We start from the raw sequence: 19,507 nt of genomic DNA, 5'->3' as shown, positions 1-19,507 counted from the left end.
AGAGTAGATACTAAATGTTCTCACCACACACAAAACAATGGTAATTATGTAAGGGGATGTAGGTGTTAACTAACCTTACTGTGATAATCATTTTACAATATATCTGTGTATCAAATCATAACATCATACACCTTACACCTACAAATATTTGTCAATATCTTAATAAAGCTAAAAAACAACAACAACCAAACAAGCCACATACGATGTTTTTCAATCTTAGCAAACTATTGCTCATTTTAATGCAACAGACCTTAGCACAAATAAGTGAATTTCAGTTTAATCATGGTATTTCCATGTTTCTAAATTGGCATTAGGTCCACACACATTTTCCCTGTTTGGTTTGGACCATTTAAGTTGAAAATACAAAGGGACGCTGCATATCTACAGCTCAAATTTATCTGTGCCAAATTAGACGGAGGGTAATCTGACCCATTCAAAGACTTCAGCTTCCCAGATCGGTAGTGACTTGTTTTGACTACTGCCTGAGCCAGTTTCCAGACTGGTGCGTCACCATGAAACTTCTATTGGAACATTCCTCAGTTTGCAAATGCAAGTCATCTTGAGACCAAACAAATGGTCTTATTTATAGGCCTTCTCAAGGATCCAGCATAAGTTGGGAAAATCCTGTACACTAGACCAGTCTGACTACACAAAAGACTTGGCAAATTATAGCAATGTACCTCCTGTTAGGGGTTGATCGGTCAGTTTCCTTCTTTGAAAATACTGAAAATGTCCCACTGGAAAAAAATGAGAACACCCCCCCACACACACACACACACTTTATAAAAAACACTGCTAAATGGTAAAATCCTGTTATGATCCACTTTTTCATAAAAGTTCCCTTGAACTTAAGGGAAGAAAAAAGGCAAAATGGTAAATATTGGGTAGGCGGTGGTAATCTATGAATGTGCCCTTATTTTCAAAATTTCTGGAGAAATCTCAAAAAGTTTATTAAAAATCTGTAGTTAAATCTTGAATTCATTGGCCCCCATAAAATATATGTGACATTTTCTGTGCTAAAGTCTCATGTTTAATCTACAACTTCTTTTAGCTGTAGCTTTTGGAATTTGTTTACACAAAATTTGACTTATTAACACACGGAACACACGTTTATACAATTGGTATGTGTGTGCATATACTCAATTTGGAAAAAATAAGCCATTTTAAGATTTTTGTTTCTTAGCAGGGAATTAACCCAGAGAAAAATGCTATTAAATATAATTTACAAGTCACAGAGGGGTTTGGCATGGAACTATTTAACACTAGAGGCCTGGTACACAAATTCATGCACTGGTGGGGTCCAGCCAACCTGCCCCAATGGAGGCCATCGGTGGCGGGCTGGCTGGGGTGAGGGGCCACAGGTGTTCCTGTCATTCCATTGTTCAGTCAATTTGAATATTACCCTTTTATTATATAGAATGGGCAGCCCAGAGATGCCTGCTGCCATTATTAGGAGATAAACTTCTCGGAATAAAATCATTCATTCCTTAACTAACAAGTCTTCTATGGCTAACTTAGGCAATTAGGAGGGAACTTTTAGGTTTGCATCTGAGATGATAAAAACTAAACATTTTGTGTGTGCCTGGCCTTCTCAGTTAATTCTTACTATGAAGGATATTATTACAATGTAAAATTTGATTATGATTTTCCCTTTTGTTCTGATGACTCACATTTGTAATGATTAAAGGTGTGTCAGATAGCACCTCCCACTTCCATGACAATCTCTCCTTTCTGAACTGTTATCTCACTGTTCAGAAAAAGTAAACAACTAAAATTTATTGTTGTAATCTATTCTTAAATTTGCTTCTTAATTGCCTATGTCTGTATGAATACTTTTATTTTAAAATAAATGAAACTAACTCAACATCTGTAAGGCATGTAGTGCAGACACACACACACACACACACACACACTCCCAAAACCAAAAACCCAGGTGATAAAAAAAAATAAATCAGGATTTTGACAACAAATGCAAATTTGTTTGCAATTGCCAGAACTGCTCTGAAATGGTAGTGGTAACAGGGGATGTTATTTTACAAAAGGAAGAGACATGCGGGAATAATAGAATTTGTTAAAGATCACAGGTTGTAACCATGTCAGTTAAAGAGCAAAAATATCCTTTTTTTAACATAATTATTTTTGAACATTCTATCAAACATCAACTTATTTTTCATGGACCCTTAGATTGCCTATGCTAATTGTACAGGTTTAGAAAGGTTCCTACAGAGCTATAATTGAAAAGTCCTGTTCAATATTTGGGGGAGCACTTCTCACAGAGGCAATGAAACCCCTCTCCTAGGGCAGTGCCTCAGACTGAGCTGGCCGGCTTTGCCCTGACCGCATGGCTGGGCCCCACCCAAGAGTTTCTGGTTCCGTAAATGTGGGGTGGGGTCTGAGAAGGTGCGTTTCTAACAAGTTCTCTGGCCACGCTGGTTTGGAACCCACACTGAGATGCTCTGCCCTAGAGCAGGGAAATATTGTTTTTGCTGGCTCTTCCTGTAGCTGAAAGGGTATTTCTGATCCAGAGTTCCCAATTTCCCTCAGGCTGGAGTGAATTCAATACAAGAGATGACGATTTAAAACACACACACAAATAAATATAGCATTTAAATATCTAAAAAGTGAATAAAAATAAAAATAAAACCAGAGGTCTCCTCCAAGTGCCTGGTGCCTTGGGGACACTAGCAATCCCTTCCAAAAGTGCCGTTTGCACTATTTCCAAGGTCATTCCAAGCCGTGCTGACTGAGAAGTAAACAGAAGAACTTATCAGTCTTGGAAGCCACGCTGATGTTGTTGTTTTCTGGAAACATTTGGGGGTGAGTCTACAATTGCCATAAAACTGGTTCCTTTCTCAATACTTTTAACACTTAGGGTGTCACAAAGAATGGGAGAGGAGAGATGGAGCTGGGTCTTAAACTCTTAGCCAGTAAATCCCAGCTAAGATGTGTCTACTCAGAACTCACGTCGAGGCCTGAATACCCCAAGTCCTCTCGCGTCCTGGCTGGTGCGTTTTCTGCCTCTTTTTTTGTGGCTTACGGTCCACTGCCATTTCCTAAAAGCACCCGAATTTCCACTGGAGGAATGACCTTGGCAGCACTGTGAGGACCTTGGGGAAGATACACTGAGATGCCTATTTCCCAGCTGTTGATGCTGAAGACCTTCCCATGGGCCAGTTCCTCCCTCTCATGGTCACTGTCCACTGTCCCGTGACCTAAACTCAGTCCATGGACAGAAGAGAAGACACAGGTGGATTTGCTGGCCCAGCAGCTGTGCCCTCACCAGACGATCCCCAACAGTCAGTAGCTCTTAAGCTCTGGCTGTACTTTCTGGAACAGTGAGAGCTCTGGTCCCGTCCGCAGGCTCTGGTTCATCTGTCTGCAGCGGGGACTAGACCTCGTCATGGCTCAGGCCCCCCAAGTTATTCTAACGGCAGTTACGGCTTGAGAGCCAGAGCTGTGGTCTGTTTCCCACTTTTCTGCCACTGCCCCACTCCCTGTGGCTCCCAGCATCACCTCCCAGGCTCCCAATTTAGTGGAAGCGCTGGTACCTTTCAACCTAGGTGTACACACACACACACACACACACACACACACACACACACACACACGCCAAGGAAAGGTGGCTCCTGGTCTCTGGTTCCACCTAACTGCGCGCTGCCTCACAACTCACTCCTTGTGTATCATGATCCTGCAAACGCGAGACAGTATGCAGGTCAAGTGCAGGCATTTCTGGAGCTGGTGGCAGGCAGGGCCCTTTCCTTGCCACCTGCAGGCCATCACTGTGGCCAGAAGTGGGTCTCCCCGGCCACTGGAGACTATATTGCATCTGACACGGCCGGCATCTCCGGAACCCACCTTTCAAGTTTTCGGCAAACCATTTTCTCACTGTCCTTCACAAAGCTGACATTTTCAGCAGCATGATAGGAAAGATGTCACGTCGGCTGCTCTTCAAGTCCTTGTCACCGTGGTTAGCACCAGTTCTGTCATCTTCACTCTCCTCACAGGCTCCCATCCTGAGCCATGTCACAAATAATAATATATCTGGAGTTGTTTTTCTTCCCCTGTCAGCTGTAAACTACCCCAGCCCAGCTGCCCATCCTTTAAGTTACTAGCTATGCAGCTTGTTCTCCTTTCCCCTAATGCTCCTGAGCTAGAGCTTGTTAATTAACGTCTAATGTAGGATTAATCCAATGTGACCAGGCACTAGGCTTCTAACGTGAAACATCTTATTTTGATCTTTGGAATTAAGTATGAGCGACCTAGTGGGAGAAAAGGAGCTGCAGTGAGTCTTGTGAAAGTGAACTTATCTCTTTGGGTCGGTAAGCAGTCCCGACACACCCAGGTGCGCAGATTCCCGGCGTTTAATGATCCCACTGGCAGTCTCCACATTATGCCGAAAGCTGGCCCACAAAACCCTGCTTTGCAAGGTCAGATATCTTTTCAAGGAAGTCAGGTTACTACATTCATTCCAAGCTTACGCTGGCTGGTGTGTTCAGATATTGCATCAGAATCCAGGTGTCAAAAAAAGGTCTGGATTCAACAAAAGAGGAGAGAATGTCTGGCCCACCTCTCCACACACAGCCAGCTTTAAGCCCCAATCACCACCAACAAGGGGTAAAACTCCAGCTGAAGTGGGAATAGACTTTCTCTCCAAATGCAAATGTCCACATATGCTGGTGCAGGCGCTGTAAACATGATATATTCTCTCTCTCCAAATGGATGCATGCCTGAAGACTGCATTACGGATCCACGAAAATGTCCTCAAACAAGATGATAACAATTCTATTTGCTACGAAATTGTTCCAGCCCAGAAACCCCGGAGTGGTAAGGGCCAGAGTGGGACAGAATCTCTCGCTGATGTGCCTGGCAGCGATTCTTGAATACGACACTCAGGCCGAACACACTCTCTTAACTCTTCCTTTTATTTTAATTGACTTCTAGAAATTCTTTATCCTTGCAACTTTTAGAATGACCTTTGCATTTACTCCTAGACTAGAATCTTTTACTTTGTGGCTAACAACTACAAATTCAAGACAGCACCAAAGCATTGTCCTTTCACCAGGAGACCTCCCTGCCCGCTCATCGGGATGGTTTGTGTAATCTCTAGGTTAATGATGAGTGGTAACTAGGACTCTCACTCCCATGGTCACTACTTCATTAGGAAGCCCAGCCGTAGCCTTTCCTTCTCCTCTCCCTCCAGCCCAGGCCCTTTTTAATTATGCCCGGACGCCCCGGGGCCAAGACATGCTGCTAAAACAAATACATCAAAGTGTTTATATCACAAAGGGTAAGACACAAAGCAACAAGGAGCAGTTTCTACAACATTGCAAATGTGCATTGCCGCTCCTTGAGGTGGGCAGTTTGGAAAAGACGCCTGGAGATGGCAGAAAATATACCAGCGAGGTCTTTTCTGACTTGTTGACTGTTTTTCTAAACATGCATGATAGCCCAGCAATATCAGAAGGTGTCTATTATATGGATGGGAGTGACCAAGAAGTTTTTCCTACTGAACAATCTCAAAGAGCATGGATGCTATTGACACAAAGACAGCCATCAGAGTGGCCCAGCGTAGGCCCAGATATGGAATGAGACAAGAACCCAACAGGTGATAGAAAAATGATATATAATGCATGCATTGCAGGAGAGCTTATATTTCTTTCCCCAGAGAAGGACCAATTTCCAAACCTGATACTATGTAGATTTTTCTCTTTGGGGATTAAGGAAAGAGATTAGTTTCTTTACTTCCAGATAAACACAGCTAATTAGACTTTAGATTCCACCTGAACACCCAATGTGTAGACTTTTAAGTGGTCAGACACACTATTGGAATTTTGGAAGGGAAATGCATAGTACTTGAACATTTGTCAGAAAGATTGCACTGATGGGATAGATAATTCAGTACATTTTATAAGATTTTTGTGTCTGAGTTGGATTCTCTGCTGTTCTCCTGGGGCAAATTTCCCCAGGAAGAGAGTCACATAAAAAGCCACAATGCAAGCTCTAAAGAGAATTTCTCCCTGCGATGCAGACTTTCTTTGAAATGTGTTTGGACTTTTCCCCTCCCTCCCTTACAAGTACAGCGGGGCCTTGACTTACGAGTGTCCCGACTAACGAGTTTTTTGAGATGCCAGCTGTCTCTCCGCTGATTTTTTACATTGAGTTGACAGAGTAATTTGAGTTAATGAGCTCCTTAACGAGCTCGGTCTCGGAACGAATTAAACTCGTAAGTCAAGGCCCCACTGTACTTCCTATTAGGTGAGGCTGGTTCTTTAGAATTTAGAGGGCATGACTCAGCCATAAGCAGGGCCCACACCTGCTCAGAGCCTGAAGGCCAATCGGCCGGGAGCTCCTGTCCACAAGTGCAATAATGTTCAGCGTGTAACATGGGCCAAAATATGAGGGTCACTGCCACCCCTCCGTCCCCACGCATGCCTGCCTGCTACTGAAGAGCCGTATTCAGAAATCAGTAAAATAGAGCTCTCCCTGCTCCAGTCTTCTCTCTCTCTTTGGGGAGGGGAGAGTCAAAAAGCCCCAGACATAATGTCATAATAGGTGTTTGTGTATGTGACCGAGGGAGAGGGAGAGAGGGAGGAAGGTGAGATTGGAGTAAAAGGAAAAATAAAAATATGCAAAAAGCACTCATTTACTCCAGGTAGGAATCCACCAAAAAGAAATAAAAGAAACCATTGTGTGACGTGGACGGACGGGGAGCGAGGACCAACACTGGAGGCAAGAACACAGTCAATAAGGCAATCACTGTATCCAGGGGAGAGTCAATCAACCTGAACTCGGGTAGTGGCATGGAGAGATGGAGAGGTGGATGGACTTGAGAGAGACTTAAGGGCGCTGACAGGGCAGAATAACTGAATCCTTGTGATGTGCTGAGTAAGACAGAGGAAGGATGGCTCCTGAGATTTTGTCTTGGGCAACTGGGTAGATGGAACCATTTGCTGACTTAGGGACCCTGGTCGAGTAACAGGAGAAAAGTGAGTTCCATCTGGTTGCCCAGTCACTCAGATCTAACACAGGGATCCCATGGTTCCTGCACACAAGCAGCCCCCTGGCTTCTCGGACATCAACTGAAGAATATTTGGACACATTTTTGGAGATTTTTAGGACTCCTGCCCTCTTACATCTGCTTGCAGACTCATTAATCTACGCAGCTCACTTTGGATTGGGGCGGTTGGCATTATGGATTTGTTAATTGCCGATACAATGTACTTTCTCCGCAGGCCATATGTGAAGAGCAGCACTGGCATTCAAGAAACGTTAAATAATAATGTAAATGAGAAAATTTCCCCATCCCAATATTAAAGGGATCCAAGGAACATTGACGCAAGTTGCCATCATCGGAGCCATTTGATTGTCTTGTCACCGTGGGACAGTGACCAAAGTGATGCTAATCTAAATGTCATCTGGAAAGAATACTGAAAATATTATGGTGAAAATTAAGTACTGCAACCTTAGGAGCTGATTTAAAAATTAGAAGAAACAGTGATTTACATCTGTCGATTTCATGATCGCCAACTGCAACCAGTTGAACATATATTTTCCTTTTCCCTCTCAGAGAAAATAGGTCCGATTTTAAAGAGCTGGCCCAAACTAATGTTCCCTCAATGAGTGGTCCTCAAACATGGCTCCCTGTAGGAATCACTTGAAGAGATTTAAAAGCATGGTGCTTAGGCCATATCCCAGAGTAATCAATTCAGAACCTCTGAAGGTGGGGCTAACGTGTCAGCATTGATCAGGCTCCCCAAGTCATTCAATGTGCAGCCTCGCTTGACAACCAAGACCTTAAACCAGTGGACTCTGAAGGCCAAATGCCTTACAGTTACCGGGAGGAACTGATTAGAAGTGCAGGTGCCCGGCTCCATCTAAGACTTGCTGAATCTAATTCTTTTAGGATGGGACCGAAAAGATTTATATGCAGACTAGAGTATGGGAACCACTGCGCAAGCTGAAAATCAATAGTGGCAACTGTTATGCCTTTAGACACAGATTAAATTTGTGTAAAAAATCCAAGTAGAGGGGAGAAATTTCAGCCCATCACCTGGGAGTTTGTTTTGAAAGACTTTTTTTTTGCAGGGGCCATCCTGTTCATTGTAGGATATTTAAAAACATCCCTGGCCTCTACCTGCTCAATGACACTGCACTAACCCTCTAGGTGTGACAATCAGCAATGTCTCCAGACATTGCCAGGAGTCGCCTGGGGGAAAGATCATGCCGGGTCAAGAACCACCATTGCATTAGGCCAGCCGTGGGCAAACTACGGCCTGTTTGAAATGAATAAAACTATTGAAAAAAAAGACTGTACCCTTTTATGTAATGATGTTTACTTTGAATTTATATTAGTTCACACAAACACTCCATCCATGCTTTTGTTCCGGCCCTCCGGTCGGTCCAGTTTAAGAACCCATTGTGGCCCTCGAGTCAAAAAGTTTGCCCACCCATGCATTAGGCTCATACACGTATTTGCTATGGTGTAAATATGCCAAATGTGCGCATGGTTCCGCCTCTTGTGGTGAATGAGCTGTTGGAGGGCAAACAGCTTCCTGGCTGACCAGAGCGTCCCCCCTGGATTAGGTGTCTGCGACTCACACAGGCACAGGTTGTCACAGAGATGTGACACAGGCTTCCAGGGAAGGTGGGAGAAACTTGGTCATCAGCCCCTGGGCACTTACTAATGATTTCAGCTGCAGCAGGCCAGAGCTCTGCCTCCACCTTTGGAGCTGCTGAGTTAATAGTAGGTTAAAAAGTTAATAATTAAGTAAAAAGCAACTCGCTATCTAATGTGAAGCTGGTTGTGAGGTGACAATAGAAATAGGTTCTATTGTTCAGTTAAATCCAGTGAAAGGGCCATTTGTGCCCATGACTCATGAATTCCTTCCTAATCTGGGTCAAAGAATAGGTGACATCTCTACTTGCAAACAGTGCTCATCCTGGTGCCAGAGGTTAGGAAAATGGTCCACATCAAGGGCTGTGGTTAGTGTTCAAAGGAGACTGTCCCTTGGGTGATCTGACACTTCAGGTACGGCCCTGGCTTTCTCCACCGTCCAACATTGTCAGGGGGGCCCAATGGACTTTCGACATTTTTAGGACAAAAATGGAAAACTCTTAAATTAATTCATGACTACTATATATCTCACCTGAGATGTTTAACCTCATATCAAAGGGCTGAAGCTGGCATCTCACATGTACACAGTGTGAATGCAGGGCAGGCAGTAAGGCAGGGAGGTGCAAATGCAAGCTCCATGTCAGAATATTCATGCTTGCATTAGGCACACACACGTATTTGTTATGGTGTAAGTGACCGAACTTATCTGAGCCACAAACTTCTCATCTGTTAGATGAAGGTAGTAATAACACTTATCGGGATGTAATAAGGATAAAATAAAATAATATATGTAAACAGCACTCCACCCAGTGCCTGGCATGTAGTGAGTGCTTATCAAGTGGCAGCAACTGTCCTTACTTTAATTAAACCTAATTTATGAGATCTGACAATGTACTACTTCATTTGTTATTATAACCCATGGAAGATACTATTAGAGATCGGTGAGATATTACTGATGCTATGATTCTGTGTGCTCATTTTGTTGATGAGAAAACTGAGGCACAGAAAGGAGATACAATAATCCTAGATATACACAGAACAGGCTCTAATACTCAGATCTTTAGAATCTATGTACAGTGCTGATCTATGCAAAGAGAAAGACCTTAGGACTCAGAACATCCGGGTTTGCTGCCTCAATGAGCGACTCATACAGTTTAACCATCTGCAAAATTGATGTAAAAATAGCCCAATTGAAAATGTTACAGCAAGTGAGATAGAATATATAAAAGCGCTTTTGTAAACTGCAGAATGTTGCATAACTGATAATATTATGATTTCTTCTTCTTTAAAAAATGCAGGCAAACATAGACCCTAGGACACACACAATCCTCTCATGGTACCATTCAAGATCCTTTTGGATAATTTTTCATGGCCCAGGGACTAGGTCAGGTTCCATCAAGGGTGACCAGTCACTCTCTGTTCTGTTTCAATTCTGACCACTCCCCAAAGCAGCACCTTGGACAGAAGCCAGAGTCTCCAAGCACCTGCCACACTCTCAAGGCACTTACTTACTGGTTGCCTTGCCTTGCCTTGTGACCCCCACAGGGAGGCACACACAGAAACTCCACTTCCTCTCCAGCCTTATATACTGCAAGTTCAGAAGACGGGTGCCCACATGGAATCAGGGCTTTCTGTGACCTTCACTATTAGACCTGAGTACACTGATGGACAGCTTGCCACCTGCTCCAGGAAGTGAAAGTTGGCATTGTCATCTGTCTGCCTATACACGAACTGCATAGATTTCAGGGCTTACAAATATTCCAGTGGATAAATTTATCCTGACGCACAAAGCATACCTGCTTGTGATCTCTGTACGGCTTGGCAATGCCAGCCAGGGCCATAAAATCAGTTTCAAAACCACAACAAAGACATTTGAAAATATTAGCGTTAATTTGGAGTGAGGGTAGGGAAGGTGAAGAAGGACACAGGGATAACACAGGAAATTACTGTAAATCTAGTTTTAAGGGGGGAAAAGCCACTAATTTGACATTTTATCAATTCACAAAGAGAGTGTCCCTAAAGGTCCCAGGAAACAGGAGAGGATAAACACAATTTTAGAACTTAAAAGTGCCTTCAGGGTGAGCTTATTATATAAGTGACTCTACTAAGAGGCTTTACTTTGTGACTTTATTATAAATTGTATTTGAAGATCAATTTCTTTCACAAATTAGTGTGGAACTGAGGGGAGTTTGCTGAAAACGATAGAGCCGCTATAAATGTATAGACCCATCTTATGCCAACACGTTTTATTTGCTCTTGAAACATAATTTCAAAATTATAAATCACGGTTGCTTAATATGAATGACTTGGTAAGGTACCAGGACCCTAACAAGATGCCACTAAAACAGCAATCTGAGTCATGATTCTGTTTATATATTGCTCAACTAGTTTTTAAAAATAAGAACATGTTTTAAGCATCACTAAACACCTGACTCAAATTCAGCCCTAATACATGGTATTTTCACCCATTGCTAGGATTATTTTAAAGTGTGCTCTTGGCAAACCTTAAAGGAAAAGAGACCTCAGGAATACAAAAAGCTTGCTGTTTGCTAAGGTAGAGGTTGTGGTGTGGATGGGGGAGGGTGTAGGGAAAGGTCACAGACATTGCAAAATACAAGCCAATACACATGTAACTTCTTACCTTTTGGGCTCTGGGTTTGCCTGAGTTTTGAAATCTTTTCTTCGTTTACATTCCTTTTTTGTGTCTTTTTTAGCCTCTGGTTCAGATGGGGAGGGAGTTTTGCTCCCTTCAGGGTCTGTGTGTGGTGGCAGCCCACTAAGGTACACATGCATTTGTTGACTGTGGAGAGGGGGTGTTGGCACGGGGCATGCACAGAGAGTGGCCAGCACAGGAGAACCAAGAGCACACACACATGCACAAACAAAAGAAATAAAAAGAAGGATGCATCAAACGGCAAGAGCAAATGCATTCAAACCAAAATAATAAGGAAAAAAGATGCAAACTTGCATAAGGAAAATCAGAACTGAAAAGAAAATAAGAAACCCCAAACTGTTTCCATGACAAGATGTATAAACCTAACTGTGAAGCAAGTGGCAGTCTTACAATATGAAATCCAGACAATGTGTATCATAATTCATGATGATGTTTACCAGGGAGTTTACAACAACACTTCATTATTTTATAACACTTTCTTATTCAGTAACATATGTAGAATACAGTGTGACAACCCAGAGAATATAATGCAACTTCTCTCTCTCTCAAGAATTCAGTCCAAGAGGCTGTAACAGATAGTCATCAAAGTGTACATATTTATAAAAAGCAGAATTATGCACAGATACTTCTCAGGTATCAGGTTTTCAAAAATATCCTTTGTGCAAACAAAAGGTCATATGCAGGGCTAGTGAACCTGATCATAATGACAGATGATGAAAACCTTATTGCCCGCTAACTATGCAAACCTACAATGCTATTGTTATCTAGCTCTAAATGCTAAAGGTGCATTTGATAAAATCCACCACCACTAGAGAAAGGAAAGGCACAGAGCAGATCCCACGGACATTCCTGAGTTGTATCGCCTGCAAAGATGAAGACGACTGACATGGTTCTAACTTGAAATAAATGCAGTCAGTTCAGGACTCCCTCACATGAGAATTTCCCAGAGCAGCAACCTTTGCCTCACAGGCTAGGCTGAAGCACCTAGCTTCCCCTGGGGGTGCCTTCCCTGGCGCCTGCGTGGGGTGCTCTGGGGTAAGGCAGGCTCGTCTTTGCAGCCATGGGAGGCTACATGCATTGGGCTAGTAAACTGGCTGCGGCAGTGTTGAAATTTATTCCACGTCTTCAGAGCCAAATGCAAACGTTCTTAAATTATTTGCTGTTTTGCATTATTCAGAACTTGGATCTTTTCCTCCAGGAGCTGGGCAACGTCTAAAGGAAGAGAGTACTTTGTACAAAGTTAGGAGAACTGATGCTCTGGTCTTGTCTATAAAGCCTGTAAAATGAGGGGGCTGATCACACGGTGATCTCTGACGTTCTTCCCAGCTCGATGGCTAAACCAAAAGCCTATGATTATCTTTGCCTTTCAGCTTCACCTGCTTGTTCTAGCTCTTGAAATGGACTTGGCTTCCTCCCCGTGCAGGGCATTTGCCTGGAGCTGCTCAACTCCTACACTTGCTTCAGTTCTCAGCCTGAGCATCGCTTCCTCCAGGAGGCCCTGCTGCCGACCTGCCCCTCCCTCGGAGTCCTGTTCCTTTATTAAATGCTCTCAGGACATTTTCTCAGAGCACTGGTCTCTGAGCACCTCTGCCCTTGTTTGGTGCTTGGTTTCTGTTCATCGTGCATGTTGAATGTACTCCAGAGTGCCTGACCCTCCGTTGGTAATCATTTAATATTTATGGAAAGAGTGATGGTAACAGCAAAGGCGAACTTTAATTAACCCCTTACCAGATCCCAGGCATGTGCTGCGCCCTTTCTGTGCCCTTGCATCCTCTCAACAACCAGCTTAGGACATTATTGTCCTGTTTACAGAGTGGAGACTGTGGCACAGAGGCTGTAACTACCACCAGGCCCTTGTTAGCGAGCGGAGAGGCCATGATCTGAATCCGGATGGTTCTCATTTCATAGGCCACTCTCCAAGTCCAAGTGCCACTTCCTGTTCTCTATGTTCCCTGTGTCTGTGTGCCCTACTGAGGGGATGGGGAAGGGCAGAGAGGTAGAGGTGACCCTACAAGCAGGACCAGGCAGAAACCAGGACCATGCCCTGGAGGAGGACCTGCGGCCGGCGCTCACCTGTTCCCGTGGACGTGGGATGCACAGAAGGCAAAGCTGTAGTGGAGGAGGGTGGGGTCGATCATGGCGCCGTTCTCCGCCCGCTCCAGCAGGTCTCTGAGGTAGCAGAGATGCCGGTGACACCCGCGGACTCCGTTCCGGGCACAGTACTCATCTAGCACAAACACCTGGCCAGGACTGAACCAGCCCTGTTTGGGGAATAAAGGAGAGACTTCCTTTTAAATACGGGTTGTTGCTGTTCTTCAGGAGGGCTGCAAGAGTTGGGGGAGAGTGTGGAGGGTTAAAAATAACCTGAGCTGATTGCCTAGTAAGTGCCCACCGCTGCGCTAACCCCTGCGGTGCTGTTGGTGTAACCTCATCCCAGCCCCGCGAGCAGGTGCCGGTGGCCCTGGCGATGGCTGGGAACTCACGGCATTTCCTAGAGTCTCAGGGCTAGTGAGTGGAGGTGTCTGATCAGCAGAAAGCATGATTCAGAGAGGGCCTCCCACTTTTCCAACACTGAGCTGTACATCGTAGAAGAGTGTTGGAGTGGGCACGGGGCAGTCTTCATTACTGACAAGACAAGTAAAAACACCAGTGCCTTAGAGTGGGACAGCGCTCCATCCTTGACAAGGAACTTTCCGCAGAGCCCAGGGCAGCCTCGTGGAGGAGACAGGGAAGATTCCTCTTCATCTAACAGACGAGGAAATGGAATCAGCGCTAATAAGTGACTGACAGAAACTACAAACAGAGGCAGGACTCAAGTTCAGCTCTCTGACTCCGCATCTTCTGGCTTTTGTTCTCGGGAGCATTGGGAAATACTGTGACTGGTCTGCATGCATACCAGGGCTTCAGAAGTCCTCCCCTTGGGAAGCAAACACTTGGGGGGAATGTAGTCAATAATATTGTGATAACGATGTATGGTGCCAGGTGGGTACTTAAAGTGTCAGGGATGGGGGACCACTCTGTCAAGTACACCCTTGTCTAGCTACTGTACTGCACCTCTGAAACTAATACAGAATACATTGAATGTCAACTGTCATTAAATTTTTTTAATTATGAGGATACTTTTCCAAAGAGAATAACATACTAAGTTTTGAAGTAGTCAGATACAGTTCAGTTAAAGGGAGAGGAGCTTCTGTCTTAGCACCCCCCCCCCCCCCAGCAACTATTTGTCTTATTACTTATTTGCTCGCTGAAGAACCAGGTGAAACTCCGCCATGAAAGAGAATCCCCGACTTGAGCAGACTGGGGGGCATGCAAGGAAACAGATGCTCAGAGAGGCCAAGGGACTTGCCATTCAAGGTCACCCTTGGGCCAAGCCTGAAGCAAATGACTGACTTCTGTTGGTTTCAGTACTTTTCTGAAGCAAGAAATAAACCACCCGAGGTGGCAGTGTGTGAGCTGGGAACTTAGGATTGTTTTAAATATAAAGTTAATTTTACTCGGAGGGTCTTCTCCGAGTCACCTTTTGAATACTGCTTTGTCTTGGGAGAGAAAAGGCAAAAGGAGAGCGTGACAGGGTGCAGGTAGAGGCCACAGAAGTGCAGGGAGGGAGGCCTCTGCCACCCTCCGATCTCATATTAGTGATCTGCAGACTCTCCCACGGACAACCTGCAGCTCAGCAATGCGTCCAACGAGACGGCATCTTTCTTATTTCAAATGATAAGTTACTGCAGAGGGCGGGAGCGTCGTCGAGGCAGTGGGCTGCCCCTATAGGCAACTTCTTTGCCACTCCATCTGCTACCCCAAATGCTAAATCTTAGAACCAACACTGCTGTGAAAGATTAAAATATATTTTCTACGACTCGGATGACACCACGTCTTTTGTAGATGCCAAAATAGCTGCTTTGAGAAGAGTTGAAGAAATATCAATTAGGAACTCAGTCGAAGACACAGAAAAATTTATGTATCCCTGCTGGTCGGTCTCCAAAACTAACTGAAATAAAAAGATTGTAATAATGAGAAAATGGAATAGAGAGGCAGGAGTAGGGCTTTTTAATTGCTGTTATTTTCTGAAACTTTGGGGTGATGATTAATAGATATAGGTATGCAAATGGGGAAGAAAACAATTTTATGCTATTATAATTAATTCTGGATTTGGGAGCATATTTGCAAGCGTATATATGACTAATAGAACACAGTATCAAAATTTTATTTCTGGTTTATTTATTTTATTTTTTAGAAAATCAAGTCTCCTTGGTGATAAATTTCTCAGTGAAAGAGAAAATTGGTTTTAAAAAAATGATGTAAAAAAAGGTCCTGAAAATAATACACCTCAAAAATTTTTTTCAAGAGAAAAGAAATTATATGTGAAGATAATGAGTAAAGATCAGAGGCATATTCTTACAAGTTTCATGCATGCAATTTATAATTACGCTAAAAATCACATAATCATTGGAAATACATTTGAGAAAAATTGCCCTGCAATGCAAGGTAAGCTTTTTTTTTTTTTCCTTTTTATTTTTTTTTAAGTCAAAATGATATTTTCCTTTCCAATTTGGCAAAGTTCAGATTCTTCTGATAAAGTGATTCCAAACCTGAGATAATCAATGCATCTTTTATGAGATGCAGATTAATAAATTATTCCACATAATACTGCTTTGCTTTTTAACACTTTTTTTTAATCTACTCTTTTTAATATTTTGGCCTCAGGTACAGAAAAAAAAGCAAGAATTTAAAATAAAAATTAGTTGGAATAGATTTAGGATACAGCTATGCCACTTAAAAAGGAAAATATTTTCATCATATGTATGCTAATATAATGACATGGTAAGTATATCATGTTAATTACTGAAGTGTATCACATTCATAATCTGCAGATATAGTAACCCTAGGAGCAGGGAAGAGGCTTTTCCTCTGTGTAAAGTCATTTCATCATTTCCCTCACCTTTCCCATCTAAAAAGTGGGATTCATAACATTTCCCTTTTAACAATGAAGTAATGTATGGTTTGCAGAAGAAAAGAAACTGGGCCCTTTTTAGGTTCCCAACTTTGATAGTAGAAAGCCACAAATGTGTCTTCGGGAATCCAGTAACGACATCATAGCAGTCTCTTGAATGTAACCGATTTAACTCTGGGCTTAAAACAGGATTGCAAGAGACCTGCTCCCTTGCTGGGAGCTGGACTTCCAAACGCCTAACGCGTCATAAAAACTTCCCCCAAAGGGTGAAATGCTCTAAATACCACTAAGAGAAAGAAGCCACCCACCCAAGCAAACCCAAACCAGTTGAGCTTATGCGAAATCAAGCGGAGTGTGTTTACAAAGCACTTTAATCTTTCAGAAAATAAACGGAAAGGACACATCCCTTTCAGAGACAGGAGCACAGGGTCTTCTCTGGGATGGGGAGGGAGGCGGATCTTAAAGTCTAGAAACGGAGTCGGGTTTTACAAGTTCTCCACCAGCAGATGCCAAACTCGATTACCCTCTTGGGAACATTTCTCATGTAGCAGCTGAAAAGGGGGAAGCTCAGATAGGGAGGCTGGGGAGTTGGATCGTCTCTACTGACAACTTCCTGCCGACTTCTTTCTTTGGGAAGGAAAACTACCTCGACCCAGGAAATCAAGGACACATTGGTAATCGTTAAAGGGGCTCTGTACTGGGGAAAAGAGCTCCTAACAGCAAGGCAAAGAAATACTTCATTTAAAAAAAATGTCATCATGTTTAAATTGCTGTAGACCAAAGAATATACTTGCCAGGCAAGAATAGGAATCATTAAGTCTGTGATCCAAAGTAAGGCGTTGCACCATCTCAAAGAGGGAAGCGTGGTCAAAGTTACAGGGGTTGGACGAGATAAATTCATCCATGCCATGCTTTTGAGCTCTATCTGCGTCTGTTCATTTATACATGTAGAGAGAGACACAATTTAGAGAAACACATCACATTTTCTTTGACATTTCAAACACACAGGAATTCACTAGGCATTACGAACGCTGTTTCCCATCGCCTCCCACCAACACCCCCCAGATATTCCTTTTACCTTCCCATTGTCAACTTGCATCACTTACTGGTGAGTTTATTGCATTTAGGCAAGAATATATTGGCATCAATATGTTTATCAAATGATCACAACTCCAGTGCCTTTATGCCGTTCTTTAAAGACTAAGCACACGACCGTAACTTCACCTGCTTTTCACCGAACACTGAAAGCAGATCGGATCTTTGCTTCTAAAAGCCTATTTAGCTCTGTAGGTTTTTTAATAGATTCTGCCATTCCAGTGGTTATGTCTAGAGCAATTTCTCTACAATTATTGGGATTATCTGGAAAAGGGTTAAGCTGATTTTCAGCAAAGTGACAATATTTGTGTCCACCCCTTCCAGGGCCCCACTGCCAATTTGGTTTCACAAAAGGTTTGGGTCCCCACCCTCCAAAATTAAAAAAATAATAATAATAACAACAAAAGATTTTCATTGAAACCTGGAGAATAAGTTAAAGGGGCCTTCGTTTGGGGTAGCCGGGGGCATTGCCTTTGCGTGTGTGTGCTCAGCTAGCAAAGCTTATGGGAGAGACAAACCAATGTGCTCCGCAAGGGCTATGATCTGCCATGTATTGTGATTTAGTAATCTCAACGTATTCACACTTTTCCTTACAGGGTGAAGGCTGTAGGCAAAACCTCCTAGGGGCTAACTAATTAATCTCAATATGTGTAACAAAAATACTCTACACTCAATCGGCAAAAGAACTCAGAGAATCCAAGCAGATCCTGACGAGGTAGGAATGGAGGTCCCAGACATTAAAGGAGTCAGCTCACTCCACCTCACATGTGTTCACTCTCCTGATATGCAGACTGTGGAGAAAAAGAATCTTGTTTCAAATCAAGCAAGAGTTGATTCATTCCCTGCCTGCGCTGTTCTACTGGAGTGCAGGGGCCTGCCAGGGACCAGAACGCTGTCAGGACACAGGGAAAATCGATGTTTGACTTGAGAGGGTGTTTGGGTAATATTTTCATATGTGGCCTTCATTCCAGGCAGCTTTGTCCCCCTTCCATGCTTGGGGAATGGCTGCAAACTTGGGTTATGGTAGCAGTGTGACTTTAAGATGATGATTTAAGATGACGATTTATGTAAAGTGATGATTTCTCCTCACATTATAGATTTTGTGGATCTAAGCAATGTATGCATGGAATGTTAGACTTATGCCTCCTTATTGTTAGAATTTTCAAATCCTCAGTCATTTTTCACAGAAGCAGCAAGTGGTCAGTGTTTGAGCAGCGCGTGCTGTTTATGCCCGAGACGCCCAGAAGCGACGTTTCCAGAAGGCACGTGAAAAAGGAGTATTTTAATAGCCAAATCGCTCCGTTCGGAGGCTGAAACACAGGCTTTTGGAGGGACTATCACATGTGTAGAAATTATATTAGAGGATCTGAAAGAATCCTCGTTGCTGTGTTCATTGTCAGATTTGTATTCAAGGCAGTGCTTTCAATGTGAGGTTAGGTGCTGTGTTTAGGATTCTTTTGTTTGGTTGTTTGGCCTCCAAGCTACTTTCTCCCTTGACTCGGGTTGGTTGGCAAGAGAGGTGGCCAAGAAGTTGGTGCTGGGGACAAAAGCTGGCTGCTTCCAGCGTGTGCGTGCATCTGTGTGTGTGTGTGGGGGGGGGGCGGGTGGGTAGGGGGGGAAGGTGCCTCCTCTGGCCCAAGACAAGTGTTAAAGCTGCTCCGACTTCAGGCCCCCCCTCCCCACAGAATGGCACTCCTGCCACCCAGGGGTATCTCTGCATCGCTCAGCTTTATCCTGTCGGGCACTTTAATTCAGGAGAGACTAGCGGGGGTGATGGATTGCTCATCCGGTGGCACCCCCTGCCCTGCCTCGCCTCCCCGTTGGAACAGACAGACGAGGCATTTCTTAGGTAGCACAGCTTCCTGCTCTGGGATTTCTCAGAAGGAGGCTGCAAGCTGATACATCGGCCCGGCCCTTTCCCTGCCAGTTTGGCTCAGCTACCTTATTTCTCTTCAATGACGACGGTGCCCCCGGTCATTTAGCTCAGAGAGAAGGGGGCTCCTTTGTAGCTGGTAAAAATATGGCACGTGTCTCACGTCGCTGACTCTTTCTTTTGGGGTTGAACCTCTTGAAAACTTCGCGATGAACTATTTTGCCTGCTGCCCTCTTGGGAAACGGATCTGAAAAGGCCACTGGCTCCTTCGCAAAGACCTGGATGCAGATCCACGCG

General features: G+C 43.8%; 1 protein-coding gene across 10 annotated transcripts in view; it reads right to left on the bottom strand.

The window, feature by feature from the left end:
* The window catches only part of CADPS (calcium dependent secretion activator), a 447,566-nt gene that overhangs the window by 117,394 nt on the left and 310,665 nt on the right, over positions 1-19,507 (bottom strand). For 8 of the 10 annotated variants that reach the window (XM_059663078.1, XM_059663082.1, XM_059663079.1 and 5 more), the window contains 2 exons: positions 17,037-17,173; positions 13,362-13,549 (listed from right to left, as the gene is read on the bottom strand). In XM_059663078.1, the coding sequence (XP_059519061.1) occupies positions 13,362-13,549; positions 17,037-17,173 (325 nt within the window). Of the gene's footprint in view, positions 1-11,255; positions 11,415-13,361; positions 13,550-17,036; positions 17,174-19,507 lie in introns of all 10 variants that reach the window. The other 2 variants (XM_059663077.1, XM_059663085.1) reach the window with 1 other exon arrangement.

Source organism: Myotis daubentonii, chromosome 14 (genome assembly GCF_963259705.1).
Source record: "Myotis daubentonii chromosome 14, mMyoDau2.1, whole genome shotgun sequence".
NCBI classification, from domain to species: domain Eukaryota; kingdom Metazoa; phylum Chordata; class Mammalia; order Chiroptera; family Vespertilionidae; genus Myotis; species Myotis daubentonii.
This window is presented reverse-complemented; position numbering and strand designations above follow the sequence as displayed.